Source organism: Scyliorhinus torazame, chromosome 3, assembly GCF_047496885.1.
Source record: "Scyliorhinus torazame isolate Kashiwa2021f chromosome 3, sScyTor2.1, whole genome shotgun sequence".
Taxonomy (NCBI): Eukaryota; Metazoa; Chordata; class Chondrichthyes; order Carcharhiniformes; family Scyliorhinidae; genus Scyliorhinus; species Scyliorhinus torazame.
Window position 1 is genome coordinate 190,078,927 of NC_092709.1, and position 23,880 is coordinate 190,102,806.

The window sequence follows — 23,880 nt, forward strand, 5'->3', positions numbered from 1 at the left end:
TTTCCTCATAAGATCTTCCGTCCATACCAGGCAACATTCTGGTAAATCTCCTCTGCACCCTTTCCAATGCGTCCACATACTTCCGATAATGCGTCGACCAGAATTGAACGCAATACTCCAAATGCGGCGGCACCAGAGTTTTGTACAGCTGCAACATGACCTCATGGCTCCGAAACTCAATCCCTCTACCAATAAAAGCTAACACACCGTATGCCTTCTTAACAACCCTCTCAACCTGAGTGGCAACTTTCAGGGATCTATGTACATGGACACCGAGATCTCTCTGCTCATCCACACTGCCAAGAATCTTACCATTAGCCCAGTACTCTGTCTTCCTGTTATTCTTTCCAAAATGAATCACCTCATACTTTTCTGCATTGAACTCCATTTGCCACCTCTCAGCCCAGCGCTGCAGCTTATCTATGTCCCTCTGTAACTTGTAACATCCTTCCGCACTGTCCACAATGCCACCGACTTTAGTGTCATCTGCAAATTTACTCACCCAACCTTCTACGCCCTCATCCAGGTCATTTATAAAAATGACAAACAGCAGTGGCCCCAAAACAGATCCTTGTGGCACACCACTAGTAACTGGACTCCAGTCTGAACACTTCCCATCAACCACCACCCTTTATCTTCTTCCAGCTAGCCAATTTCTGATCCAAACTGCTAAATCTCCCTGAATCCCATGCTTCCGTATTTTCTGCAGTAGCCTACCATGGGGAACCTTATCAAACGCTTTACTGAAATCCATATACACCACATCAACTGCTTTACCCTCATCCACCTGTTTGGTCACCTTCTCAAAGAACTCAATAAGGTTTGTGAGGCACGACCTACCCTTCACAAAACCATGTTGTCTATCTCTAATCAAATTATTCCTTTCCAGATGATTATACACCCTATCTCTTATAAACCTTTCCAAGATTTTGCCCACAACAGAAGTAAGGCTCACTGGTCTATAGTTACGAGGGTTGTCTCTACTCCCCTTCTTGAACAAGGGGACAACATTTGCTATCCTCCAGTCTTCTGGCACTATTCCTGTAGACAAAGATGACTTAAAGATCCAAGCCAAAGGCTCAGCAATCCCCTCCCTAGCTTCCCGGAGAATCCTAGGATAAATCCCATCCGGCCCAGGGGACTTATCTATTTTCACACTTTAAGAATTGTTAACACCGCCTCCTTATGAACCACAAGCCCTTCTAGTCTAGTAGCCTGAATCTCAGTATTCGCCTCGACAACATTGTCTTTTTCCTGTGTGAATACTGACGAAAAATGTTCATTTAGCACTTCTCCTATCTCCTCGGACTCCAAGCACAACTTCCCGCTACTGTCCTTGACTGGCCCTACTCTTACCCTAGTCATTCTTTTATTCCTGACATATCTGTAGAAAGCTTTAGGGTTATCCTTGATCCTACCTGCCAAAGACTTCTCATGTCCCCTCCTGGCTCTTCTTAGCTCTCTCTTTAGGTCCTTCCGAGCTAACTTATAACTCTCGAGCGCCCTAACTGAACCTTCATGTCTCATCTTTACATAAGCCTCCTTCTTCCTCTTGACAAGTGTTTCGACTGCCTTAGTAAACCACGGTTCCCTTGCTCGACCACTTCCTCCCTGCCTGACAGGTACATACTTATCAAGGACACGCAGTAGCTGTTCCTTGAACAAGCTCCACATTTCCATTGTGCCCATCCCCTGCAGTTTTCCTCTCCATCCGATGCATCCTAAGTCTTGCCTCATCGCATCATAATTGCCTTTCCCCCAGATATAACTCTTGCCCTGCGGTATATACCTATCCCTTTCCATCACTAAAGTAAACGTAATCGAATTGTGGTCACTATCACCAAAGTGCTCACCTACCTCCAAATCTAACACCTGTCCTGGTCCATTACCCAGTACCAAATCCAATAGGGCCTCGCCTCTCGTTGGCCTATCTACATACTGTGTTAGGAAACCCTCCTGCACACATTGGACAAAAACGGACCCATCTAAAGTACTCGAACTATAGTGTTTCCAGTCAATATTTGGAAAGTTAAAGTCCCCCATAACAACTACCCTGTTGCTTTCGCTCCTATCCAGAATCATCTTTGCAATCCTTTCCTCTACATCTCTGGAACTTTTCGGAGGCCTATAGAAAACCCCGAACAGGGTGTCCTCTCCTTTCCTGTTTCTAACCTCAGCCCATACTACCTCAGTAGACGAGTCCTCATCAAACATCCTTTCTGCCACCGTAATGCTGTCCTTGACTAACAATGCCACCCCTCCCCCTCTTTTGCCACCTTCCCTGAGCTTACTGAAATAGCTAAACCCCGGCACCTGCAACAACCATTCCTGTCCCTGCTCTATCCATGTCTCCGAAATGGCCACAACATCGAAGTCCCAGGTACCAACCCATGCCGCAAGTTCACCCACCCTATTCCGGATGCTCCTGGCATTGAAGAAGACACACTTTAAACCACCTTCCTGCCTGCCGGTACACTCCTGCAACTTTGAAACCTTACTCATGACCTCACTACTCTCAACCTCCTGTATACTGGAGCTACAATTCAGGTTCTCAAGCCCTTGCTGAACTAGTTTAAACCCTCCCGAAGAGCATTAGCAAATTTCCCCCCCAGGATATTGGTACCCCTCTGGTCCAGGTGTAGACCATCCCGTTTGTAGAGGTCCCACTGACCCCAGAATGAGCCCCAATTATCCAGAAATCTGAAACCCTCCCTCCTGCACCATCCCTGTAGCCACGTGTTCAACTCCTCTCTTTCCCTATTCCTCGTCTCGCTATCACGTGGCACGGGTAACAACCCAGAGATAATAACTCTGTTTGTCCTAGATCCACGTTTCCACCCTAGCTCCCTGAATTCCTGACTTACATCCCTATCCCTTTTCCTACTTATGTCGTTGGTACCTATGTGGACCATGACTTGGGGCTGCTCCACCTTCCCCTTAAAGATCCCGAAAACACGATCCGAGACATCACGCACCCTGGCACCTGGGAGGCAATACACCAACCGCGAGTCTCTCTCGTTCCCACAGAATCTCCTATCTATCCCCCTAACTACGGTGTCTCCAATGACTAATGCTCTACTCCTCGCCCCCCTTCCCTTCTGAGCAACAGGGACAGACTCTGTGCCAGAGACCTGCACCCCATGGCTTACCCCTGGTAAGTTGTCCCCCCCAACAGTATCCAAAGCGGTATACTTGTTACTAAAGGGAACAACCACAGGGGATCCCTGTACTGACTGCTTCCTCCCAGCCCCTCTCACCATCACCCATCTATCTTTATTCTTCGGAGTAACTACATCCCTGAAGCTTCTATCTATGACCACCTCTGCCTCCCGAATGATCCGAAGTTCATCCAGCACCATCTCCAGTTCCCTAACGCGGTTTCTGAGGAGCTGGAGATGGGTGCACTTCCCACAGATGAAATCAGCAGGGACACTGTCGGCGTCCCTCACCTCAAACATTCTGCAGGAGGAACATTGCACTACCTTCAGGGGCCGGTCAAAGGCCCGTCTCCGATCAACTTCTCCAGCCTCTTGACTACATACAAGCCAGCCTTGAGGCATCCCCACGATTCTTACATTCTGCCTCCGGGAGCGATTCTCCAGATCTTCCACCTTCTCCCTTAACCGCTCTACGTCTCCTGCATCACACCAATTTCAGCCGCCAATGAAGCAAGCTGCTCCTCTTGCTCCCCCACCACCTCCTCCACTTTACGAATAGCCTGGCCCTGGGACTCCAGCCTCTGCTCCACACGGTCAATTCACGCTTTCAACAGTTCCACCTCCTTGGATAGGTCCTCCTGGGCTTCCCTCTGTCGGCTAATCTTTTCATTTAAAAAGATCACCAATTGGTCCGTCGACCATTGGGCGGGCAAGGCAGACCCTTTACTCTCTGCCATCCTGACCTGTGTTGCACGGAAATTCTCCTGTTCCAACTGCTCCCTTCTTCTTGACCCACTTCTGGTCCATGGATCCAACCACCAGCCCCACCAGTGGAGTCAAACTGTCCTCCAGTGAGCCCTGCACCTTTTTTCCGCCAAACATCCACCCTACAAACAGGGAAAAGGTCCAAAAAAAATCCTCAAATTGGAGCTGCCAAATACGCGAACACTCACACCATGGCCGCCACCGGGAGTCTGGGATTCTATGATTCTATGGATGCTGTTTTCTTATGTTATTTTAAAGGAGTGCTTCATTAGAACTATGCTAAGTCCTCTGATGCATCACCAAACTCTTTTACTTGGTGAGGACATGAGGAAAATGTATCAGCTAAAAATGAGAGAAACAGAAAAGATGAATCAATTTTTGTGTGCTCACAGAAGGGATGCGGCCGTAAGTACATGTAGCAGTCTAAATCAAGGACTCAAGGCCACAAGAATGTCCATGATCAATTCCTGATCATTTCTTATGCAGATAAATTGACAAGACATTATTATCATTTTGTTTGTCGAACTGAAATGGCTAATCAATGTTTTTATGATATTACAGTGTGGTATCTGTCAAGGACAACTTGGAGATGCAACCACTGGGACTGACGTGCGGATCCGCAATGGACTTCTCAATTGTAATGATTGCTACATCAGGTCCCGAAGTGAGTTACTTTTGAGCACGGTGCTTCTTGTAAAATATTCCCTGGGTGGAATTTTATAGATCCGTCATGGATGGGACGGAGCCGTAAACTGTGGTGAGTCATTCAAAAGCCCATTGATTCAGTGGGACCGGAAATCCTGCTGGCCAGAAAGTACCCTGGCACTGCCCTGCCATTGCCCTCTGGCAGTGTCAGGGCTGTGCCAGATGGGTGGGCATCCATTGGGGGATTGGCGGGATTCTGTGTCCCTGGGGTGATTTGTTTTTTAAAATGTTCTTGGCGGCGAGGTGCCCTTTCTCTCAGGAAACTAAGTTGCTGGCGAATGAGCCTGCTCCACCAGCATGATGCCATGGGATCTGCCTTCTGTTCTTTTTCCAAAGTGTTCAAATATTCGGCATGAAAAGCCAGCAGCGTAGCTGGCAAGCTACACATCGTTCTTCCCGTCCCTGTTAACACTTTGAATAAAATCGGAAAATTCCTCCCTAAGTGTTCCAATATGCATTATTCAGCATCTGACAATATCAAAACTCTTTGGTCATTCTTAGCCAATCAACTGAATTGAAACACATCCTTCAAATGCTATTGTCCCGTTTATACTCAGAATGTGGCCACAAGCTAAACAATAATAGGGTTTTAGTAATATAGGAAACATCCTACTATTTTCATGTATGGCATTTATAGTATGGATTCAGAACAGATTTCTCCAGAAATGGACTAGTCACTGTTTTGGTTCAAAGTTCATTACATTGCATTGCTGCCTACGGCGCGAAGGACCTGGAATCGAATCCCGGCCCTGGGTTACTGTCCGTGTGGAGTTTGCACATTCTCTCCATGTCTGTGTGGGTTTCACCCCCACAACCCAAAGATGTGCAGGTTAGGTGGATTGGCCATGTTGTGTTAGGTACACTGGTCTAACACTGGCTGCAACTGGATGCAGCTTAGGTCAGAAAGATACTCCAGACCTTGAAGTTAGTTCAATCAGGTTGATTGAACTAATAGCACAGTTAGCACAGTTCTCTGTGAGTTCGACTCTCTGCTAACTTATGTGTGGTTACTAAACTGAATGCAGCTTAGATCAGAAAGATACTCCAGATCTTGAAGTTAGTTCAATCAGGTTTAATGAACTAATAGCACAGTTAGTTGTCTGTTTCTATTAAAGCACTATATAATGTTGATCTGGTTAATGTTCAAATTCCCCATGTTCCCACACATTGGGCGCGATTCTCCGATGCCGTGCCATTTGGGAGAATCGCCTGGGGCGCCATTTTTTCCCGCGACGCCGGTCCGACACCCTCCCGCGATGCACCCAAGCGGCGAGATCGGCACTATCTAGTTCTGCGCGGCACAGTCCGGTGAATCGCCCGAGACACCCAAAATGGCGATTCTCCGGCACCCCTGCTATTCTCAGGCCCGGATGGGCCGAAGTCCCGACGGCGTGACCCCAGTTCCGTTGAGGTCTTGGCTGATGACGCCAATACGGAGGCCTCACACCAATGCGGAGAGCCTATACAACGAGGCACATGCAGCAACCAGGGGTGTGGTGGAGCGGTGCTTCGGGCTGCTGAAGATGCGCTTTAAATGCCTGGACCGATCAGGAGGGGCCCTGCAGTACCAACCCGTCAGGGTCGGTCGCATGGTTGTGGTCTGCTGTGCGATGCACAACATTGCCATGCAGAGGGGAGATGACCTGGTGGAGGAGTCGGAGGGAGGACCCAACGGCACCGGAGCCAACGCAAACGAGGAGGATGGGGAAGAGGAGGATGCGGAGGATGAGGATGATGGCGTGCATCAGGGTGGGGGAGGGGCGCAGGACACAGACACTGCCTGGGTGCTGGTTACGTCCAGGAGGCTGCACGACGGCACCGTCGAGGACAGCGGGCACGCGACGCGTTAGTGGCCGCAAGGTTCACGCACTGTGGGGGTGGGATTCGCTGAACACTGCCACTTGCACCGTCACTCCTGCACACAAGCACCACACAGCACCCACCTCCCCGCACCCCCGCACCGCGTTCACAGCACCAATTCCACATCACCTTACCATTGCGGCACTACAGGATTGCACAACATTGATGATTGGGTAAGCGGGTGTGATCAGTGCCATGTTGAATGATGACAGCCCGCTCTGCGATGAGCTGTGTGCTCAGATTCGCCAGCCGAGGTCTGACTCATGGCTATAGCTGAACCATGAACTCGGGTGGTCAGAGCCTTCATGACGGATATTTCACCACATGCCCGTGTGGGGTGGCTGGCGTCGGTGTACCGAGGACAACGGTGTACGATTATGGGGGGCGGGGGGGAAAGGGTCAGCACATCCGGAACAGACCTTGAACCGCTCGTATACCACTACGCCAATCGGGCACCCTCACGAGCCCCCTGGCACCAGACATAGCACACAGTCTTACAAGTCAAATTCGACAGTGAGTTTATTTGTGTGATTAACATAGATGCCCTACCCCCTACAACTAAACTATGCCCTGCACCCGTGCCAACTTCTTATGTGCCTAACTTCTTGGCCTTACGGGCCCTACCACTATGTCTAGGTGTGTACAGCAGGAGTGGAGGCGGGCTGCTGAGAATCACGGCCTTCGACATGGCTCCCCGTTGGCACGCGTTTCCTAGGGCGGCCCGGCTTCGATGGGCCAGGCTGCTCGGCGGGCGTACTGGATGGCGTTGTGCCACCCTGACCTGCCCACTGCCCACCAGATGCGCCAGGGATGGAACGGGGGGAGGCCGAGTTGTCCGGGACGTCCTTGATGGAGCTACCAGGATGGGCCCCAGAACCTCTTCCTCCCTCGGGGAGCCCGGTTGCCCCCGGGCCTCACTGTGGGACAGAGATGCGATCGGAGACATGCCCCGTCGCACCACCGACACCTGGCGCTGCCAGTCCTGGAGGCCTGCAGCGGGATCGACCACGGTCCGAATGTTCGCAGAGACGGAGCCCAGGGAGTGCGACATTCCTGCCAAGGACCGTGCTATCTCAACCTATGAGTGCGCGACGCCATCCACCACGTGCGCCAGGCGGTCAATGCTCTCCGTGACGACTGCTGGGACTGTGCCATCGCTTGCTGGGACTGGGCCATGGCATGGTGAGACTCGGCCAGGGCCCGGAGAGCGGCGGCAATGTCGTGTTGGCTCTGGCGCATGGCTACCTGTGAGAGGGCAGCCCTCTCCTGGGCCATGGATGACGCGTGCACGTTTAGCCCAACGCCTTGCAGAACCTGACCCATGGACGAAACCGTTTCACCAATTGCCTCCACCGCGGACGGCACCCGTGCGGTGTCGGCCTGGGTGGCTGCGATGAGCAGCACCACTCCCTGCTCCTGAACGCAGATGGACTCCTCCAACTACGTGTGCAGGTCCTGGAAGATGGCCCTCATCCCGTTATTCAGTCCCTCGGTGTCCTCATGCATTGGTTGTCCGGGTGGGTCAAGTACATCCAGGAACCCGGGAATCGTCTGGGCGGCAGCTGTTTGCTGGGCCTGGGCTGCCCTCCGACCGTCCAGCCCCTCGGCTGCTCCAAACTCCACCTGCTGTACCGGGTCGGCTGTGGGGTGCGCACCAGACCGTGACCCGGGAGCCTCATCACTTATATGCCCAACCGAGGTGAGTGTCTCTGCGATGCAGTGCCGCAAGCTCAAGGTCATCGTCCGTTAGGGAGTCTTGTGTGTTCTCCTCCCCCTCATGGCCCGGCGCAAGCTGCATGCGGGCCATGTCGTGTTGACCTCCAGGTGATTCCACCGAGTGTGTGGCCGTGATGTGCGCTTCTTCATGACTGTCCGCCCTGTGCCCCTCACTATTGTCTCTCTCGGTGGTGTGAGTGTCCCGGTCCTGCGTCCCACACTGAGAGGATTGCCCTCCTGGCCGGCCGACTGCATACCTCTGGCGTGCGTCCCTTGGTGCGCTTGACGTTGGCGATGTTCCGCTGTCTCTTGGCCGAGACGTCCCTGGACGTTCGGCGGCTGGCCCTGGGGAACATAAAGATTTGGGGTTCGTTAGACACGGTGGCCCGGTTGTATGGTGGTAGTGGGTGCACAGTGTGAGGGGGGGAGGGGAGCGAGGGTGCAGTGGCATGAGTGTGAGGGGGGAGGGGATCGAGGCTGCAGTGGGCAATGTGTGAGGGAGACGATGACGTGTTGGGTGGGTGGGGAGGACAAGCAGGGTTGTCTCACTTGCTTCTGTCCCTCTGAGCTGGCATGTCGCGACCTCCCGGGTGGCGGATCCCCCAGCGAGGTCCAGGGCCCTCTGCTCGTGGACATTTAGCGGGTGCAGCACAGGGGAACCCCCTCCGGTTCTCATACTCTCACGCTGGTTGTGAGCTGTCTTGTCCTGGGGGGGGGTTGGATAAAGCATCACAAAGAGGCGGGTATCATCAGGGCGTTGACGACGCTGTTTTCGCGACACGCCCCCTCCGAGTTTCTCGCCGCCCCGATCCTAGACCATTTTCGGGCCCTAAATCGGTCGTGATCGGGGCCGTTTCGCGCCGTCGTGAGCACTTCGTTGCGGGAGCGGAGAATCGTGCCCATTCTCTCACATCTAAACTGCAAATTATGAAATTTTATACTATCTATAGAACAGAGGTAGCAGTATATAATGCAATCCGTTCTTGTATTCACAGTATATATGCAATCCGTTCTTGTATTCTTAGTATATATGCAGTCTTTTCTTGTATTCTCAGTTCAGTGCCTTGCTGGAGATCACAGGTTTGAGCAGCCTTGCACCATTTTAGAAAATCCTTAGTTTTGAAATAATGGCATTCAGCGGAGGCAACATTTTGGAAAAACTGCTTGAACCTCCACCCATCTGATACTCTAATGCAGTCTGTTAATATAGTATTGTCATGAACCTTCGGTGATGTGCTGTGCAGACATCAGGTGGCTCGAGAGGCCGAAGAGAAGACAGGAGCGGAGGAAAAACGGACAACAGGTGGGCGAACTGTGCATCCACGAGGTGAAGGGGCCCTGGCCACCCTGGAGAAAGGGAGACCGAAGACCCGAGCCTCAGCCCTGCCCGCCCCCCCAAAACCTAGAGATGGATGGAAGGCATTCCTTATGAAGGAACTGGCCGCGATGATGCGATGAGAGAGGAGATAAAGGTAGAAATCCAGGTGGCGGTCATGGTGGCAGTTCCAGAGGCGTGATTGCCATGCAAATGGCGATCGATGGACTGGGGAAGAAGGTGCAGGGGAAAACGATCCAGGAGCTTGAGAAGGCGTTGACAGACCAGTGACAGGTTTGCCGCCCTGGAAGCCGAAATCAAAAGGTTATTGGCAACCCAGGGGAACTTGAAGGGGAAAGTTGAGGACCAGGAGAATAGGACCTACACCAGAACATTCAGATTGTGGGCCTGCCAGAGGGGATTGAGGGCAGGGACCCGACCAGCTATGTGGCCCAAATGCTGGGCAAACTAGTCGGGAGGGACAGCTTCCCCAACCCCCTCCCCCGGAGATTGACAGAGTGCACAGGACGCTCCAACCTAAGCCCAAGGCGGGGGGACAACCAAGGACGATTATCGCAAAATTGTATCGGTATCAGGATCATGCGAGGATTCTGAAGTGTGCACGATAGGCAAAAGCGAGTAGATGGGAAGGACACAGAATCCGGGTCCAACAACAGGTACAGGGAGGGAGGAAAGCAGAGGGGGAGATGGGGTGGGGGATAGTAGGGGGGATGGGGGAGGAGATGGAACACAAAGGGAAAACGAAGAGAAGAAAGGGTTGGGTCTCCGATTGGTTTCAGCAGGTAAGGTTGAGGGAACAAGATGACACCGCAAGCAAAAGGAAACCGAGAGTGCAGGGGCGCACCCACGCGCCGTACACGTAGTTGGCGGCAATGTTGGGTGTCCCATGTATAAAGGGAAGCCCCGGACCAGTGCAGGGACCCGACCTCATGGTGAGAACGGTGACCACGGCCAATTTGGACGGCTCCCTAACAAAGGGAAACCGAGAGTGCAGGGGCGCACCCACGCGCCGTACACGTAGTTGGCGGCCATGTTGGGTGTCCCATGTATAAAGGGAAGCCCCGGACCAGTGCAGGGACCCGACCTCATGGTGAGAACGGTGACCACGGCCAATTTGGACGGCTCCCTAACAAAGGGAAACTGCGGAGTGCAGGGGCGTGTCCACCAGGTAAGTATGGTTGATCCTGCAGGAAGGGGGGGCAGAAACCCCCAACCAGGATTATCACCTGCAATGTCAGGGCTCTTAACTGCCCAGTGAAAAGATCCAAGAGGACGGCGTTTACGATGACAAGGACGGTTACGGACCCAGGGGGATGGTATGTCAGGGTCAGGGTCCTAGATGGGGCACCAGTAGTTCCGATAAATGTGTACGCGCCCAACTGGGACGACAATGATTTCATAAAGACTATGACGGAAATCCTCAACATTAACACACACCGACTGATCATGGGGGGGCAACTTCAACTGTGTACAGGGCACACTGACGGACCGATCAAGCCCCAAAATGGGGAAAAAGGCAGGCATGGCAAGGGAACTTTCATGGAGCAGAGGAGGGCAGTGGACATATGGCGGTTCCTCCACCCTGGTGAGAAGGAATTCTCATTCTTTTTGCCGATGCACAAGGTATACGCCCGTATTGACTTCTTTGAAGTGTGGAAATCGGTGCTTCTAGAAATAGTCAGAGGGGAATAGTCCGCCATAGTCATCTCCGACCACACTCCACTTGGAGGATGGACACTGACCTCTTGGCCGACAAGATCTTCTGTCAGAAAACATTGCATGCCATAGGCAAGTACTTCACTAACAACCAGAACAGGGAAGTCTCACTTTTCGCCTTCTGGGAGGCACTGAAGGCAGTGATTAGAGGAGAGATTATAGCCTACAGGGCTCGTAGAGAAAGGGAAAAGAGGGCTGCTAGGCAACCACTGATCAACTTCATCCTGACTTGTGCCTTGTGAATGGTAGATGGGCTTTGCCACAGAATTCCCAGCCTGTGGCCTGTTTTTGTCGCCACTGTATTTATATTGCTGGTTAAGTTTCTGGTTAATGATAGCACTTAGGATGTTGATTATGGGGGAATTCAGCAATGGTAATGCTGCTGAAAGTGAAGGGGCAATGGTTAGATTCTCTTGTTGGAAATTGTCATTACTTTGAGTGAATCTTACTTGCCACTTATCTGTCAAGTCTGAATGTGGCCCATGTCTTGCTGCTTGGGGACGGCAGGCTATTTTAATTTCTGAGGAGTTGTGAATAGTATTGAACACTGTAATCATCAGCGCGCATCCCCACAGCTGACCTTATGTTGGAGGGAAGGTCATTTGTGAAGCAGCTGAAGATAGTTGGGTCTAGGTAAACTCCTGCGGAGATGTCCTGGGGCTGAGATGAATGACCAACAACCACGGCCATCTTCCAATGTGTGTTAGCTATGACCCCCAACTGGTAGAGAGTTTTCCAACTGACTTTGATTTTGCTCCGGTTTCTTGGTGCTGCACGCGGCCAAATGAAGTCTTGTTGTCGAGGACAATCACTCTCGCCTCACCTCTGGATTTCAGCGCTTTTGTCCACATCGGCTGTAATGACTTCGGAGCCAAGTGGCCTTGGCGGAACGCAAACTGAGCATCGATGAACAAGTTGTTGAGTAAGTGCCAATGAGACCTTCCATCACTTGCTCATGGTCGAGAGTAATCTAAGGTGGTGATCGGACTTGTCCTACTTTTAAAGTACCGAACATACCTTAGGTACTGGAACAGCTTGGCTAATGGTGCCACTGTCTCTGGAGCTGAAGTTTCCAGTAGTATAGCTGGAATGTTGTCAGGGTCCAGAGCCTTTGCTGGATCTAGTGCCATAAGCCATTTTGTGATATCACAGGGTGAGTCAAATTTCTGAAGACTGCCATCTATGTCGGAGTTTTCAGGAAGTGGCCAAGATAGATCATCCACTTGGCACTTCTGGCTGAAGATACTTGCAAATGCTTCAGCCTTGTCTTTTGCATTGATATAAAAGTAACCACTATGTGCAGTATTGCTGAAAGTGTATACTGTAGAGAGCAGGATCATTTTGGACAGGTTAAGTGATCATTCCCAAAGTAGTAGTGAGCAGTTTTTGGTGATATTTTTGATGCCAGTTTGAGAGCCACCAGCAGTGCGTCAGTGACTAACCCAATTAGCACTGTTAGCTTTTTTTGGACTTTTCCTCAAATGATATATTCTATTTTTTTTTACACAGAGGGCAGTGGGTGCCTGGAACTTGCTGCCGGAGGAGGTGCTGGAAGCAGGGACGTTTAAGGGGCATTTTGACAAATACATGAATAGGATGGGAATAGAGGGATACAGACCCCGGAAGTGTAGAAGATTTTAGTTTAGACGGGCAGCATGGTCGGCGCAGGCTTGGAGGGACAAAGGGCCTGTTCCTGTGCTGTACTTTTCTTTGTTCTTTGTTCTTAGCACAGTTCTCTGTGAGTTCGACTCTCTGCTAACTTAAGTGTGGTTACTCTGTCTGACTGAACCAGACTAGCTCTTAGCCACGTGGTGGAGGTGTGAGATTGTAACAATACCCTTGACTGACTCTCTAGATGTTCATCAGTCGAAAGAGGCAGAGTGTGAGTGCCTCGTGTCTTTTATAGTCAGATCCCACTCCTGAGTGTCCTGCCTGCTTATTGGTCATGTCCTGTTCTCTGTGTCCATTAGCTGCTTGTCTGTATATCATTATGTGTGTGTCTGCATATCATGACAGGCCATGCTAAATAGCCCCTTAATTGGAAAAATAAATAATTGGGTGCTCTAAATTTATTTTTTTTAAAGTTCATGACATTAAATTTTTCTTTTCTGCTTTCTGTGACTAAGCCATTTTTAAATTAATCTAGATTCCGCATTTATCCCTTTTACCTTAGCCTTTAACCGATTTGCAAGTGGAATATTATTTAAGCGGTAAATTCATTACTTGGATTTTTAAATACACAATTTTTATCCTCTAATTTAGGATCAAACATTTCTCCTACTGCTTCTGGTTCATATCAGGAAAGTCAGCTCATGATTTTGCATTCATCAATTTTCATAAATGGGGAAGTATGAGCTGGAAGTATGTAATTTGACAATATATATTCCAGGTATATGTCAGGAGACCATCAGCAGTGGAAAAATCAGCTCTTCAGTTACCTTTTGAAAGAATCCTGAATAGAATTTCCAAATCTGAGTTTAAAAATGATGAGATTGATATCAGTAAAAAATAAAACGTCCCATAATAGTATGCCTATCACCATATCATATGCAAGCCTGGGATGCCGATTGGAGGCCCAATTCCAAAATTGCAGTCCTGTCAATGTTAGAAAGAGATCTGCTTAAGAATGTCAACTGAACATAAAACAACTGAGTGATCCCATGTTGGTATTAGTCTCCTCTAAATCTATGCAGCAATGCAACGTTTACAAACTGAGGTGCACTATAATTAAATATTGCCCATACCAAGATTGCCTGTTTTTTTCAGCTGCCGGACAGCCCACGACTTTATGACCTCGCCACACGCCAATCAGCACCAGCAACTGGAAGTCGGATAGAACACAGGTGGCCCGATGCTCAATGCTGTTCCTTGTGATGACTGACAATCGCGGATAGAACCTGTCATTCTCTGGCATTCTCATAAGAAGAACCATCATTTTCCAAAACAGCTTTTTACCTGCATTGTTACCTTGGCAGTCTACAGCTTGGATCATTTTCGTACCTAGCGAAACCACCATTCTTTTGTGCATATAGTTACAAAAGTAACATATATTTGCTGTTGAATAAAAGCTTTTAACTGGATTCAACATGTATTTAATTAATATTGTGCGATATGTAATTTATTTTATTGCCTACGCCTACTTTATGATAAAAACATAAAGGTGCAATGATTATTGGAGTAATTGAATAAAACTAGGGCAAAATCTTGTGCCTTCCTTTTGATGGTGGAGGTGGTATTTAATGGGCTGGGATGGGGCAGATGGGGATCCCACCACCTTCCTGCTGCCAAATGAGGTCCTTAAGTATTAGCCCAGCAGTAGGGGCCAGAGGCTCGCCACACAGGGAGCACGACAAGCAAGCCATGGCATATTTGCTTGCAGGCTCTCAGAGGGGGGACCCTCGTTCAAAGGCACTCAGTGTCTTATCGACAGGCCTGGCATTGGGAAGGAACACGCCTGCTGATGACAACCCCCCTTCCCTTGTTGCTGATTTCTCCCTCCCCAAGATGTTCTTCCCGCAATCCCCTTCCCACCATCATTCACCAGCGCCTGGGTCTCTCCTCGATCCAAGGCCTCGTGTGTGTTTTGTAGCAGCAGCAGCAAGCACCTTCCAGGTAGCACTGCAGAGTACAGAAGAATTGCTGGCCTCTGGTTAGTGGAGAGCTCTCAGCAGGTGAGAGGTCCTTAATCCTGGGGGAAGGCCGCCACTGGCCTGTTAAATGCCTAAGTGGCAGAAGATGTGGCAGGCCCTCCTAAAAATAAATGATGCAGGACTCTCACTGGCTCTCCAGTCAGCGGCTGTGGCCTAACCCCACCCCCCCCCTCCCACGTAGCCACCCTCACCCCAACTCCCTGGCCCTATCCATTGCCTCCGCGGGATTCTACATTATGTTTGTCCTATGTAGTGGATAATAACTGACTTCTTCCTTTTCCTGGAACTAACTTGAGCCATCTGTGCAACATTGAAGGAATGTAGAGTTAATTCTAAATGGATAGATTTACATTCATTCAGATATTTTAAATTGCTAAATACCGCAGGTGTTTTTATTCATAATGCAAGAATGTCACCTCACAATCTGGCATGTGAATAAATGGATCATGATCGAGACAATAACTGAGTTGCTTTTCAATATTAGACAATAACAACATGCAACTACACGATTTATTAATGTATCAGAAACCACAAAGAAAAGCTGAAATGCTTGCCCATCGAGGGAAATACTCCAAGCCTGAGATTTATTACACCAGAAAGGACACAATTGGCAATCAAAGCGTGCTCTCAAATGTGTACAGGTAACGGCTGTTACATTGCACCAGGTTTTCTGAATGTATAATACTGACTTCTCTCACCTACTGTTCATCTAATTGATCTAAGTTATGATAAAGAAGAACTTGGATCAACATTTTCTTCAACTTAATGATTAACAAGTAAACAACAACCAGGCTGTAATTCATATTCAGGGTCACGAAGAGAAGGAATTAACTCTGCCTTACTTTGTTCAGGTTTTCTTGTATAATACAGAGCCAGGCTCTAATTTTCCTGCTGACCCAGTGTTTACTTTGTTTTCCCTATATGGATTTTTATCTCCTGTAAATTTGGTATATTTCCTGTAAATCAAGATGAACCAAGTATTAAAATAATGAAATTTCAGTAAATATGATGCGATATGCCTGCACGTGCTCAAATGCTCACCCTTACTATTTTGAATTGTAAAGATGGCCTGCGCCACCATTTTAAATTCTGGAACTCAGACCATCTATTTTGGAGATGGCCAAAACCCGATACGCAGCAAGTTTGAAGTTTCACATTTTTGCCTCAAACTGGTTCAAATATTCTCTCCAAAATGCCAGAATTCCTGTACATTGTAAAGTGTCAGGACCTGTTTAAGGGAACAAAAAGTAAGTTAAATTATTTTGTAGATTATTATACTTTTATTATAAAGCATTCTACCTACTATGCAACATTAAAACTATGAAACATTTTAAATAGTCAATCTTTCCAAGCAGGAAAATAATTTGATTACATTCAGCAGTTTTAAATTATTTCGAAGTCCATCTCAAGTCACTGCTGGAATATTCCACCAGGCTGCTGAAGGTTTTATTTTAAATTACTGTGAAAATGCAAATACATTAATGAAAGAATCAGCTGCAGACTTGCATTTTTTTTGTTTTTTACTGAAATATCATTATATTTACCACAAACTTTTAAGATGTCACTTTTCTTGATTTGGAAATAAATGAGGATAACCAAACAACAAGCCTGAGATATGCCATGATCCCTTGCTTAGCAAACCGATTATATCACAAGCAGATATCTGCAAAGGGAATCTATGGCGACCTGAAAGCATCTAATTAGCCAACTGCATTGTATCTGCCTTAAACCACAGCAATACAGAATCAACTCCATACTCACTGATTTCCATACTGTAGGGTAAATATTAAATTGTAGTCCATAATCATTTAACAACAGTGTTAAAGTACGCAAATAAATAAATCTCTTCTTTAGCTCAACAATAATTATTTCTTAAAATTACACACTTGACATTTATTTATTGAAATAGATAAAAACATGTTTTGCATGCTAGTTGAGTCCTTATGCTGAGGTATTATATGATAATTGTTTGCTGTATTTTTATTTGTAACCATTGTTGGATCAATCTGTTGGAAGAATACTTTATCTCTTTCACATTAAAACTGTGCCTTAGAAAATGCAGGCTGTTGCACAGAGATGGTCAAAAGTGTTGAGCGTCTGCAGTGAATCTGAAGTGATTGGCATCTGGCTTGATAAGCACCTCTGTCAGCTCTAAAATAAGCTGGGTGAAAGGGATACTGCAAGGCAGATGAGTTAAACATGAAGCTGAGGTCTAATCGGTTTATCTCATGTGACCAGTTCATATTAAACTGAATTCTAATCTTCTGCATGGTTTCAGCAAAGGCTGATGTTCATCTTGCAGTCTATCTATTGTGTAAAATACATGTTTCAGCACCCAAAATATTTTTAAAGAGGACTTTTTACATATTCTTGTACTCCTTTTCTCCTCGGAAATTACAAGTTCAGAGGAACATTGAACATATATAGTAGCACATTCTATACCTGTTCCAAGAGCCCCATTTGCAATTCTCTTTATTTTAAAAACATTTTTGAAGTGGCGCCAACTTGAACAAGGGCCAAATTCATTAAGCATTTGAGTGGTAACATTGAAATTTCTTGGCCTGTACAGTAAACTGTTTTAATACAGACTTATATGTAATACAATATTAAACATTAATATTCAAAACCAATGAATGCTAGTACTTAAGACAGAATATGGGCTGGAAAATACAATTGGCAATATTGAGAATGAATTAATTGCAGGTTTAAGTTATATTCCTCTGTTTACTATTTTAATGCAATCTTGTGGCACTGTGGTTGTGTCTCCCCCTCTGAGCCAGAAGCTCCAGGTTTGAGTCCCACCCCAGGACTTGATGCCCATAGAAGGTGTGTTCATAATATGACCAAACAGGTTGATTATCAACCTGCAAATCTTGCCAACACATGATAACAGCAGGTGGTAAGCATGGGAGACATCCCTGGTCAGCCATGTGATGGAAAAATAGTTGGAGCCTCTCCCATCATTATCCATGGCTCCAGGCGACAACATGCATGCAAATGTGCATGTTCCCATAGCAACTCAGACTTGCTGAGTGGATTGTAACACACCAGCACCACTATTTTAAAGGAGCTGTTAAGTCATTTAAAATAAGAAGGGGAATTCCATAAAATACATTGATCGGGAATTTCTGGGCCCGCCATGGGAAGACCCTCCACATAGGGTGTGGCATGTCAGTCAAAAGTCCATTGCAACGGGTGGGGCTGGAAAATCCCAGCCATTTTGTATTCATCCACTAACAACATCAATAGTAAGTCCTTATCTAAAATATTAATATAGCTGTTCACAGAAGTGAACTTCTGTCAATCATACCAGAGATGAACATTTTGCTTAACCAAATTGTATAGCACCAACAATATGAAAACACAGCCTCAGTAACAAAATAGTCAAATTAAAATAAGTGTAATTCTGTTTTTGGAAATTATACTTTGTGTTGAAATGTTCCACTATGCATATGGTTGTCTTTGCTGACTTTGGGAAGTCCATATTTGGTTCATAAATCATTAAATCTTTATCAAAGTACTTATTGTGCTCACGCTTCTCAGCTCGTTTATGAGACTAGTCCATTCTTATTTGCATGGTCGGATGCAGTATCCTTACAGTAGCATGCTATGAAGCTATACCACCATCTGCTAACATTTGTGTAGCGAGTTGTTAGATCTGACTGTATACAGTTGACAACATTTCTCCAAAACATGCTTAACCAAATTTGGACTTGGACTGGTGCTTTTTTTCAGTGAATGATTGTAGCTGGGGCTAATAAACAATTGAAATTGTCTGGTATATGTTACAGTTCAACCATTGCGCTAAATGTATAGTGATTTGCCTTGTGAGTAAAAAATACAATGCGTTCAAATAATGCAACGGCTTTTATAGTAAATGTATGTTGTTTATAAATAAAAAATAAATATACAACCGTGTAAGGCTTTTATTTTCTACAGATAAAGCCTTAGAACATTTTAACATGCATGCCTATATAATGTATGAAGCCCTATGTCGACACAGGCTTCTTGTTAACCCATCTATTATAAATTCCTGTACACATTTAAATTGGAAATTCTGTGGAAATATTTTTAATGGTGGAGTTACAGCTTCTAGCCAGTGGTGGCGCTATAGTACCTCAGGCCTCCCTGCTTTTCAGCCTCCACTGCAGAGAAGCTCCAACGGTCTGACCAACTTGACTTTTCTGCTGCCCAAACGACTGAAGCATTTGCTATTTATAAATAATTAAATGCACAATAATAAGGAAATAATATGTTGTCCTGAAATTCCTCAAGAATGCAACACACACTGGTAAATTCCCTGTGAAAGAATTCAGGGCTTAACACTTCATAAATATTGACACTTCAAAGATTTGAATGGTTTGGAGATGGGCTGTTGTGATTCACTCAGCATTTTAAGATATAATGGCCTGTATTTTGCCTGACTAATAATGTTGAGGCTATCAGCACTCGCCATTGTACAGGGTAAAACTGACAGCAATTTCTGAAAACCGCACATGCACAACTAAACACAGGAATCTAAACATTGTTGTCAGTAAAACCCTGCTTCTCCACAAGCTGCACTGCTGCATTCTTCACTGTGTAATCTGCACAGAAATTAATATTACAGCATGAAATAGGTTAATGAGCAGTGTCAGTCACGGCTCAGTGCTTCTGAATCACAAGATTCCAGGTGCAAGTCTAATTCCAGGGCTTGAGCACAAAAATCAAGGCTGACACTCCAGTGCAGTATTTGAGGGAGTGCTGCACTGTTGGAGGTGCTGTCTTTCAGATGCCTGGCCCCATTTCCCTACTTAGGTTGATGTGATAGATTCCACTATTTCAAAGAAGAGCAGGGGAGGTATCCTGGTGAATATTTATCTTTCAATTAACATCGCAAAAACGAACCATTTGGTCATTGTCACATTGTTGTTTGTGGGAGTATGCTGGGCACAAAATTGGCTGTTATGTTTCCTACATCACGATAGTGACTAAACTTCAAAGATACTTCATTGTCTGTAATGCACTTTGTGATGTATGGTGGTTGTGCTGTATAAATGCAAGTCTTTTTTTCTTTCTTATTACCCACTTTCTTCATCCTAAAAATGGATGAAGTTAGGGCTTGTTTAATCACGAGTTGTTAACCATATAGAACATAGATCATAGAAAATACAGCACAGAACAGGCCCTTCGGCCCACGATGTTGTGCCGAACCTTTGTCCTAGATTAATCATAGATTATCATTGAATTTACAGTGCAGAAGGAGGCCATTCGGCCCTTTGAGTCTGCACCAGCTCTTGGAAAGAGCACCCTACCCAAACTCAACACCTCCACCCAACACCAAGGGCAATCCAGGGACCTGAATGCATATCGTAGGTAATCTGGCCCTGAAATTTCATTTTTTCAAATTTTCCTGTTTTGTTCTGTTATGTATTTTCCTTAATCATATGTGTACATCCTCATATTTATTTAGTTTCCTGGACGGCGTAATTAAAATTTCCTGTTTTTTGTTTCCTGCTTTGCTATCTGCGTCTTGTGAGGATTCTTCAGTCTGATTGGTTGAACAACTTCCATGCTGCTTGACATGTCCACAGATGTCACAGATTCCCCTAGAGGTTGGGCCGCTAACCTAACATTGGGCCTCTCCAAAATGACGCTGCTAATTTTGTGATGGGAGACAAGGAAATAGCTGAGGAACTAAATAAGTACTTTGCGTCAGTCTTCACAGTAGAAGACATGAGTAATATCCCACCAATTCCGGAGAGTCAGGGGGCAGAGTTGAATATGGTAGCCATCACAAAGGAGAAAGTGCTAGAGAAACTAAGAGGTCTAAAAATTGATAAATCTCCGGGCCCAGATGGACTACATCCTAGAGTTCTAAAGGAGATAGCTGAAGAAATAGTGGAGGCGTTAGTTATGATCTTTCAAAAGTCACTGGAGTCCGGGAAAGTCCCAGAGGATTGGAAAATCGCTGTTGTAACCCCCCTGTTCAAGAAGGGAACAAGGAAAAAGATGGAAAATTATAGGCCAATTAGCCTAACCTCGGTTGTTGGCAAGATTCTAGAATCCATTGTTAAGGATGAGATTTCTAAATTCTTGGAAGTGCAGGGTCAGATTAGGACAAGTCAGCATGGATTTAGTAAGGGGAGGTCGTGCCTGACAAACCTGTTAGAGTTCTTTGAAGAGATAACAAATAGGTTAGACCAAGGAGAGCCAATGGATGTTATCTATCTTGACTTCCAAAAGGCCTTTGATAAGGTGCCTCACGGGAGATTGCTGAGTAAAATAAGGGCCCATGGTATTCGAGGTAAGGTACTAACATGGATTGACGATTGGCTGTCAGGCAGAAGGCAGAGAGTTGGGATAAAAGGTTCTTTTTCGGAATGGTAACCGGTGACGAGTGGTGTCCCGCAGGGTTCAGTGTTGGGGCCACAGCTGTTCTCTTTATATATTAACGATCTAGATGACGGGACTGGGGGCATTCTGGCTAAGTTTGCCGATGATACAAAGATAGGTGGAGGGGCAGGTAGTATGGAGGTGGTGGGGAGGCTGCAGAAAGATTTAGACAGTTTAGGAGAGTGGTCCAAGTAATGGCTGATGAAATTCAACGTGGGCAAGTGCGAGGTCTTGCACTTTGGAAAAAAGAATAGAGGCATGGACTATTTTCTAAACGGTGACAAAATTCATAATGCTGAAGTGCAAAGGGACTTGGGAGTCCTAGTCCAGGATTCTCTAAAGGTAAACTTGCAGGTTGAGTCCGTAATTAAGAAAGCAAATGCAATGTTGTCATTCATCTCAAGAGGCTTGGAATATAAAAGCAGGGATGTACTTCTGAAGCTTTATAAAGCATTAGTTAGGCCCCATTTAGAATACTGTGAGCAATTTTGGGCCCCACACCTCAGGAAGGACATACTGGCACTGGAGCGGGTCCAGCGGAGATTCACACGGATGATCCCAGGAATGGTAGGCCTAACATACGATGAACGTCTGAGGATCCTGGGATTATATTCATTGGAGCTTAGGAGGTTGAGGGGAGATCTAATAGAAACTTACAAGGTAATGAATGGCTTAGATAGGGTGGATGTAGGGAAGTTGTTTCCATTAGCAGGGGAGACTAGGACCCGGGGGCACAGCCTTAGAATAAAAGGGAGTCACTTTAGAGCAGAGATGAGGAGAAATTTCTTCAGCCAGAGAGTGGTGGGTCTGTGGAATTCATTGCCACAGAGGGCGGTGGAGGCCGGGACGTTGAGTGTCTTTAAGACAGAAGTTGATAAATTCTTGATTTCTCGAGGAATTAAGGGCTATGGAGAGAGAGCGGGTAAATGGAGTTGAAATCAGCCATGATTGAATGGCGGAGTGGACTCGATGGGTCGAATGGCCTTACTTCCGCTCCTATGTCTTATGGTTGCTAAATTCAATCAGACACCAGGGGCGAGATACTCCGACCCCCCGCCGGGTCGGAGAATCACCGGGGGCTGGCGTGAATCCCGCCCCCGCCGGTTGCCGAATTCTCCGGCACCGGAGATTCGGCGGAGGCGGGAATCGCGCCGGTTGGCGGGCCCCCCCGCGCGATTCTCCGGCCTGGATGGGCCGAAGTCCCGCTGCTAGGATGCCTGTCCAGCCGGCATGGATTAAACCACTTCTCTTATCGGCGGGACAAGGCGGTGCGGACGGGCTCCGGGGTCCTGGGGGGGCGCGGGGCGACCTGGCCCCGGGGGGTACCCCCACGGTGGCCTGGTCCGCGACAGGGCCCACCGATCCGCGGGCGGTCCTGTGCCATGGGGGCACTCTTTTCCTTCCGCCTTCGCCACGGTCTCCATCATGGCAGGGGCGGAAGAGACGCCCTCCACAGTGCATGCGCGGGGATGCCGTGAGTGGCCGCTAACGCTCCCGCGCATGCGCCGCCCGGCAATGTCATTTCCGCGCCAGCTGGCGGGGCACCAAAGGCCTTTTCCGCCAGCTTGCGGGGCGGAAATCAGTCCGGCGCGGGCCTAGCCCCTCAAGGTTAGGGCTGGGCCCCCCAAGATGCGGAGGATTCCGCACCTTTGTGGCTGCGCGATGCCCGACTGATTTGCGGCGTTTTTGGCGCCTGTCGGCGGACATCGCGCCGATACCGGAGAATTTCGCCCAAAAGACAGGAAATCTCCACTGAAAACCACTAAAGATTTGTGGAGAACTGTATACAAGGTGAACTGTGGTCATTCCTAAACCAGGTGGATTGCAGCGGTCAAAGAAGGCAGCTCACCATCACTGTCTCAAGAGCAGTCCGGGATGGCCGATAAATGCTGACCGAGCCAGCGATGCTCACGTCCTGTGAACTAATACATTTTAAAAAGGCCTGTTTCTTCTCTACTCACAGCAAAATTAAAACCATATTATGTGTAATGCCCCGTGTCTGCGTGGGTCTCACTCCCACAATCCAAAGATGTGCAGGATAGGTGAAGTGCCCACGCTAAATTGTCCCTTAATTGGGAAAAAAAAGGAATTGGGTACTCTAAATTTAAAAAAATTATGTGTCATTATTTTAACTTTTTACATTGAGGAAAATATAACTCAGTTGCAAAGTGAGCAAAATCACTAAACAGCTGTGGACATGTAATGGAGAACAAGGCCAGCAGCGTGGTTTCAATTCACTTACCAGCCTCCCTGAACAGGTGCCGGAACATGGCGACTAGGGGCTTTTCACAGTAACTTCATTGAAGCCTACTTGTGACAATAAGCGATTATTATTATTACTTGCCTCCAATTCTACAGCCATTGACACTAGGCCTCAGGAGCGAGCGGCACTGTTCAAATCTTACCCAGCCTGGGTCAAAAGGTTGGGCGAGATAGGATCACCTGGATTTCAAGGTAAGAACATTTGAGCGAAGTGGCAATCCAACTCAATTGCCACTCCATCAGAAGTTACAGCCCATTGTCATTAATTCACAAACACTAAAGCCTATCCAGCATTTGGCCACAAATGAGCAGAGTTCAACATTTATGATCATACATG

At 47.3% G+C, this 23,880-nt stretch overlaps 1 protein-coding gene across 11 annotated transcripts in view; it reads left to right on the top strand.

Annotated features, from left to right (window-relative positions):
• LOC140408856 (LIM and calponin homology domains-containing protein 1-like) overlaps positions 1-18,819 on the top strand; it is a 566,047-nt gene extending 547,228 nt beyond the window's left edge. For all 11 annotated transcript variants that reach the window (XM_072496648.1, XM_072496651.1, XM_072496649.1 and 8 more), the window contains 2 exons: positions 4,485-4,587; positions 14,023-18,819. In XM_072496648.1, coding sequence (XP_072352749.1) covers positions 4,485-4,587; positions 14,023-14,048 — 129 coding nt within the window. In that variant the 3' untranslated portion in view covers positions 14,049-18,819. The remainder of the gene's footprint in view (positions 1-4,484; positions 4,588-14,022) is intronic.
• Positions 18,820-23,880: the final 5,061 nt, after the last annotated feature.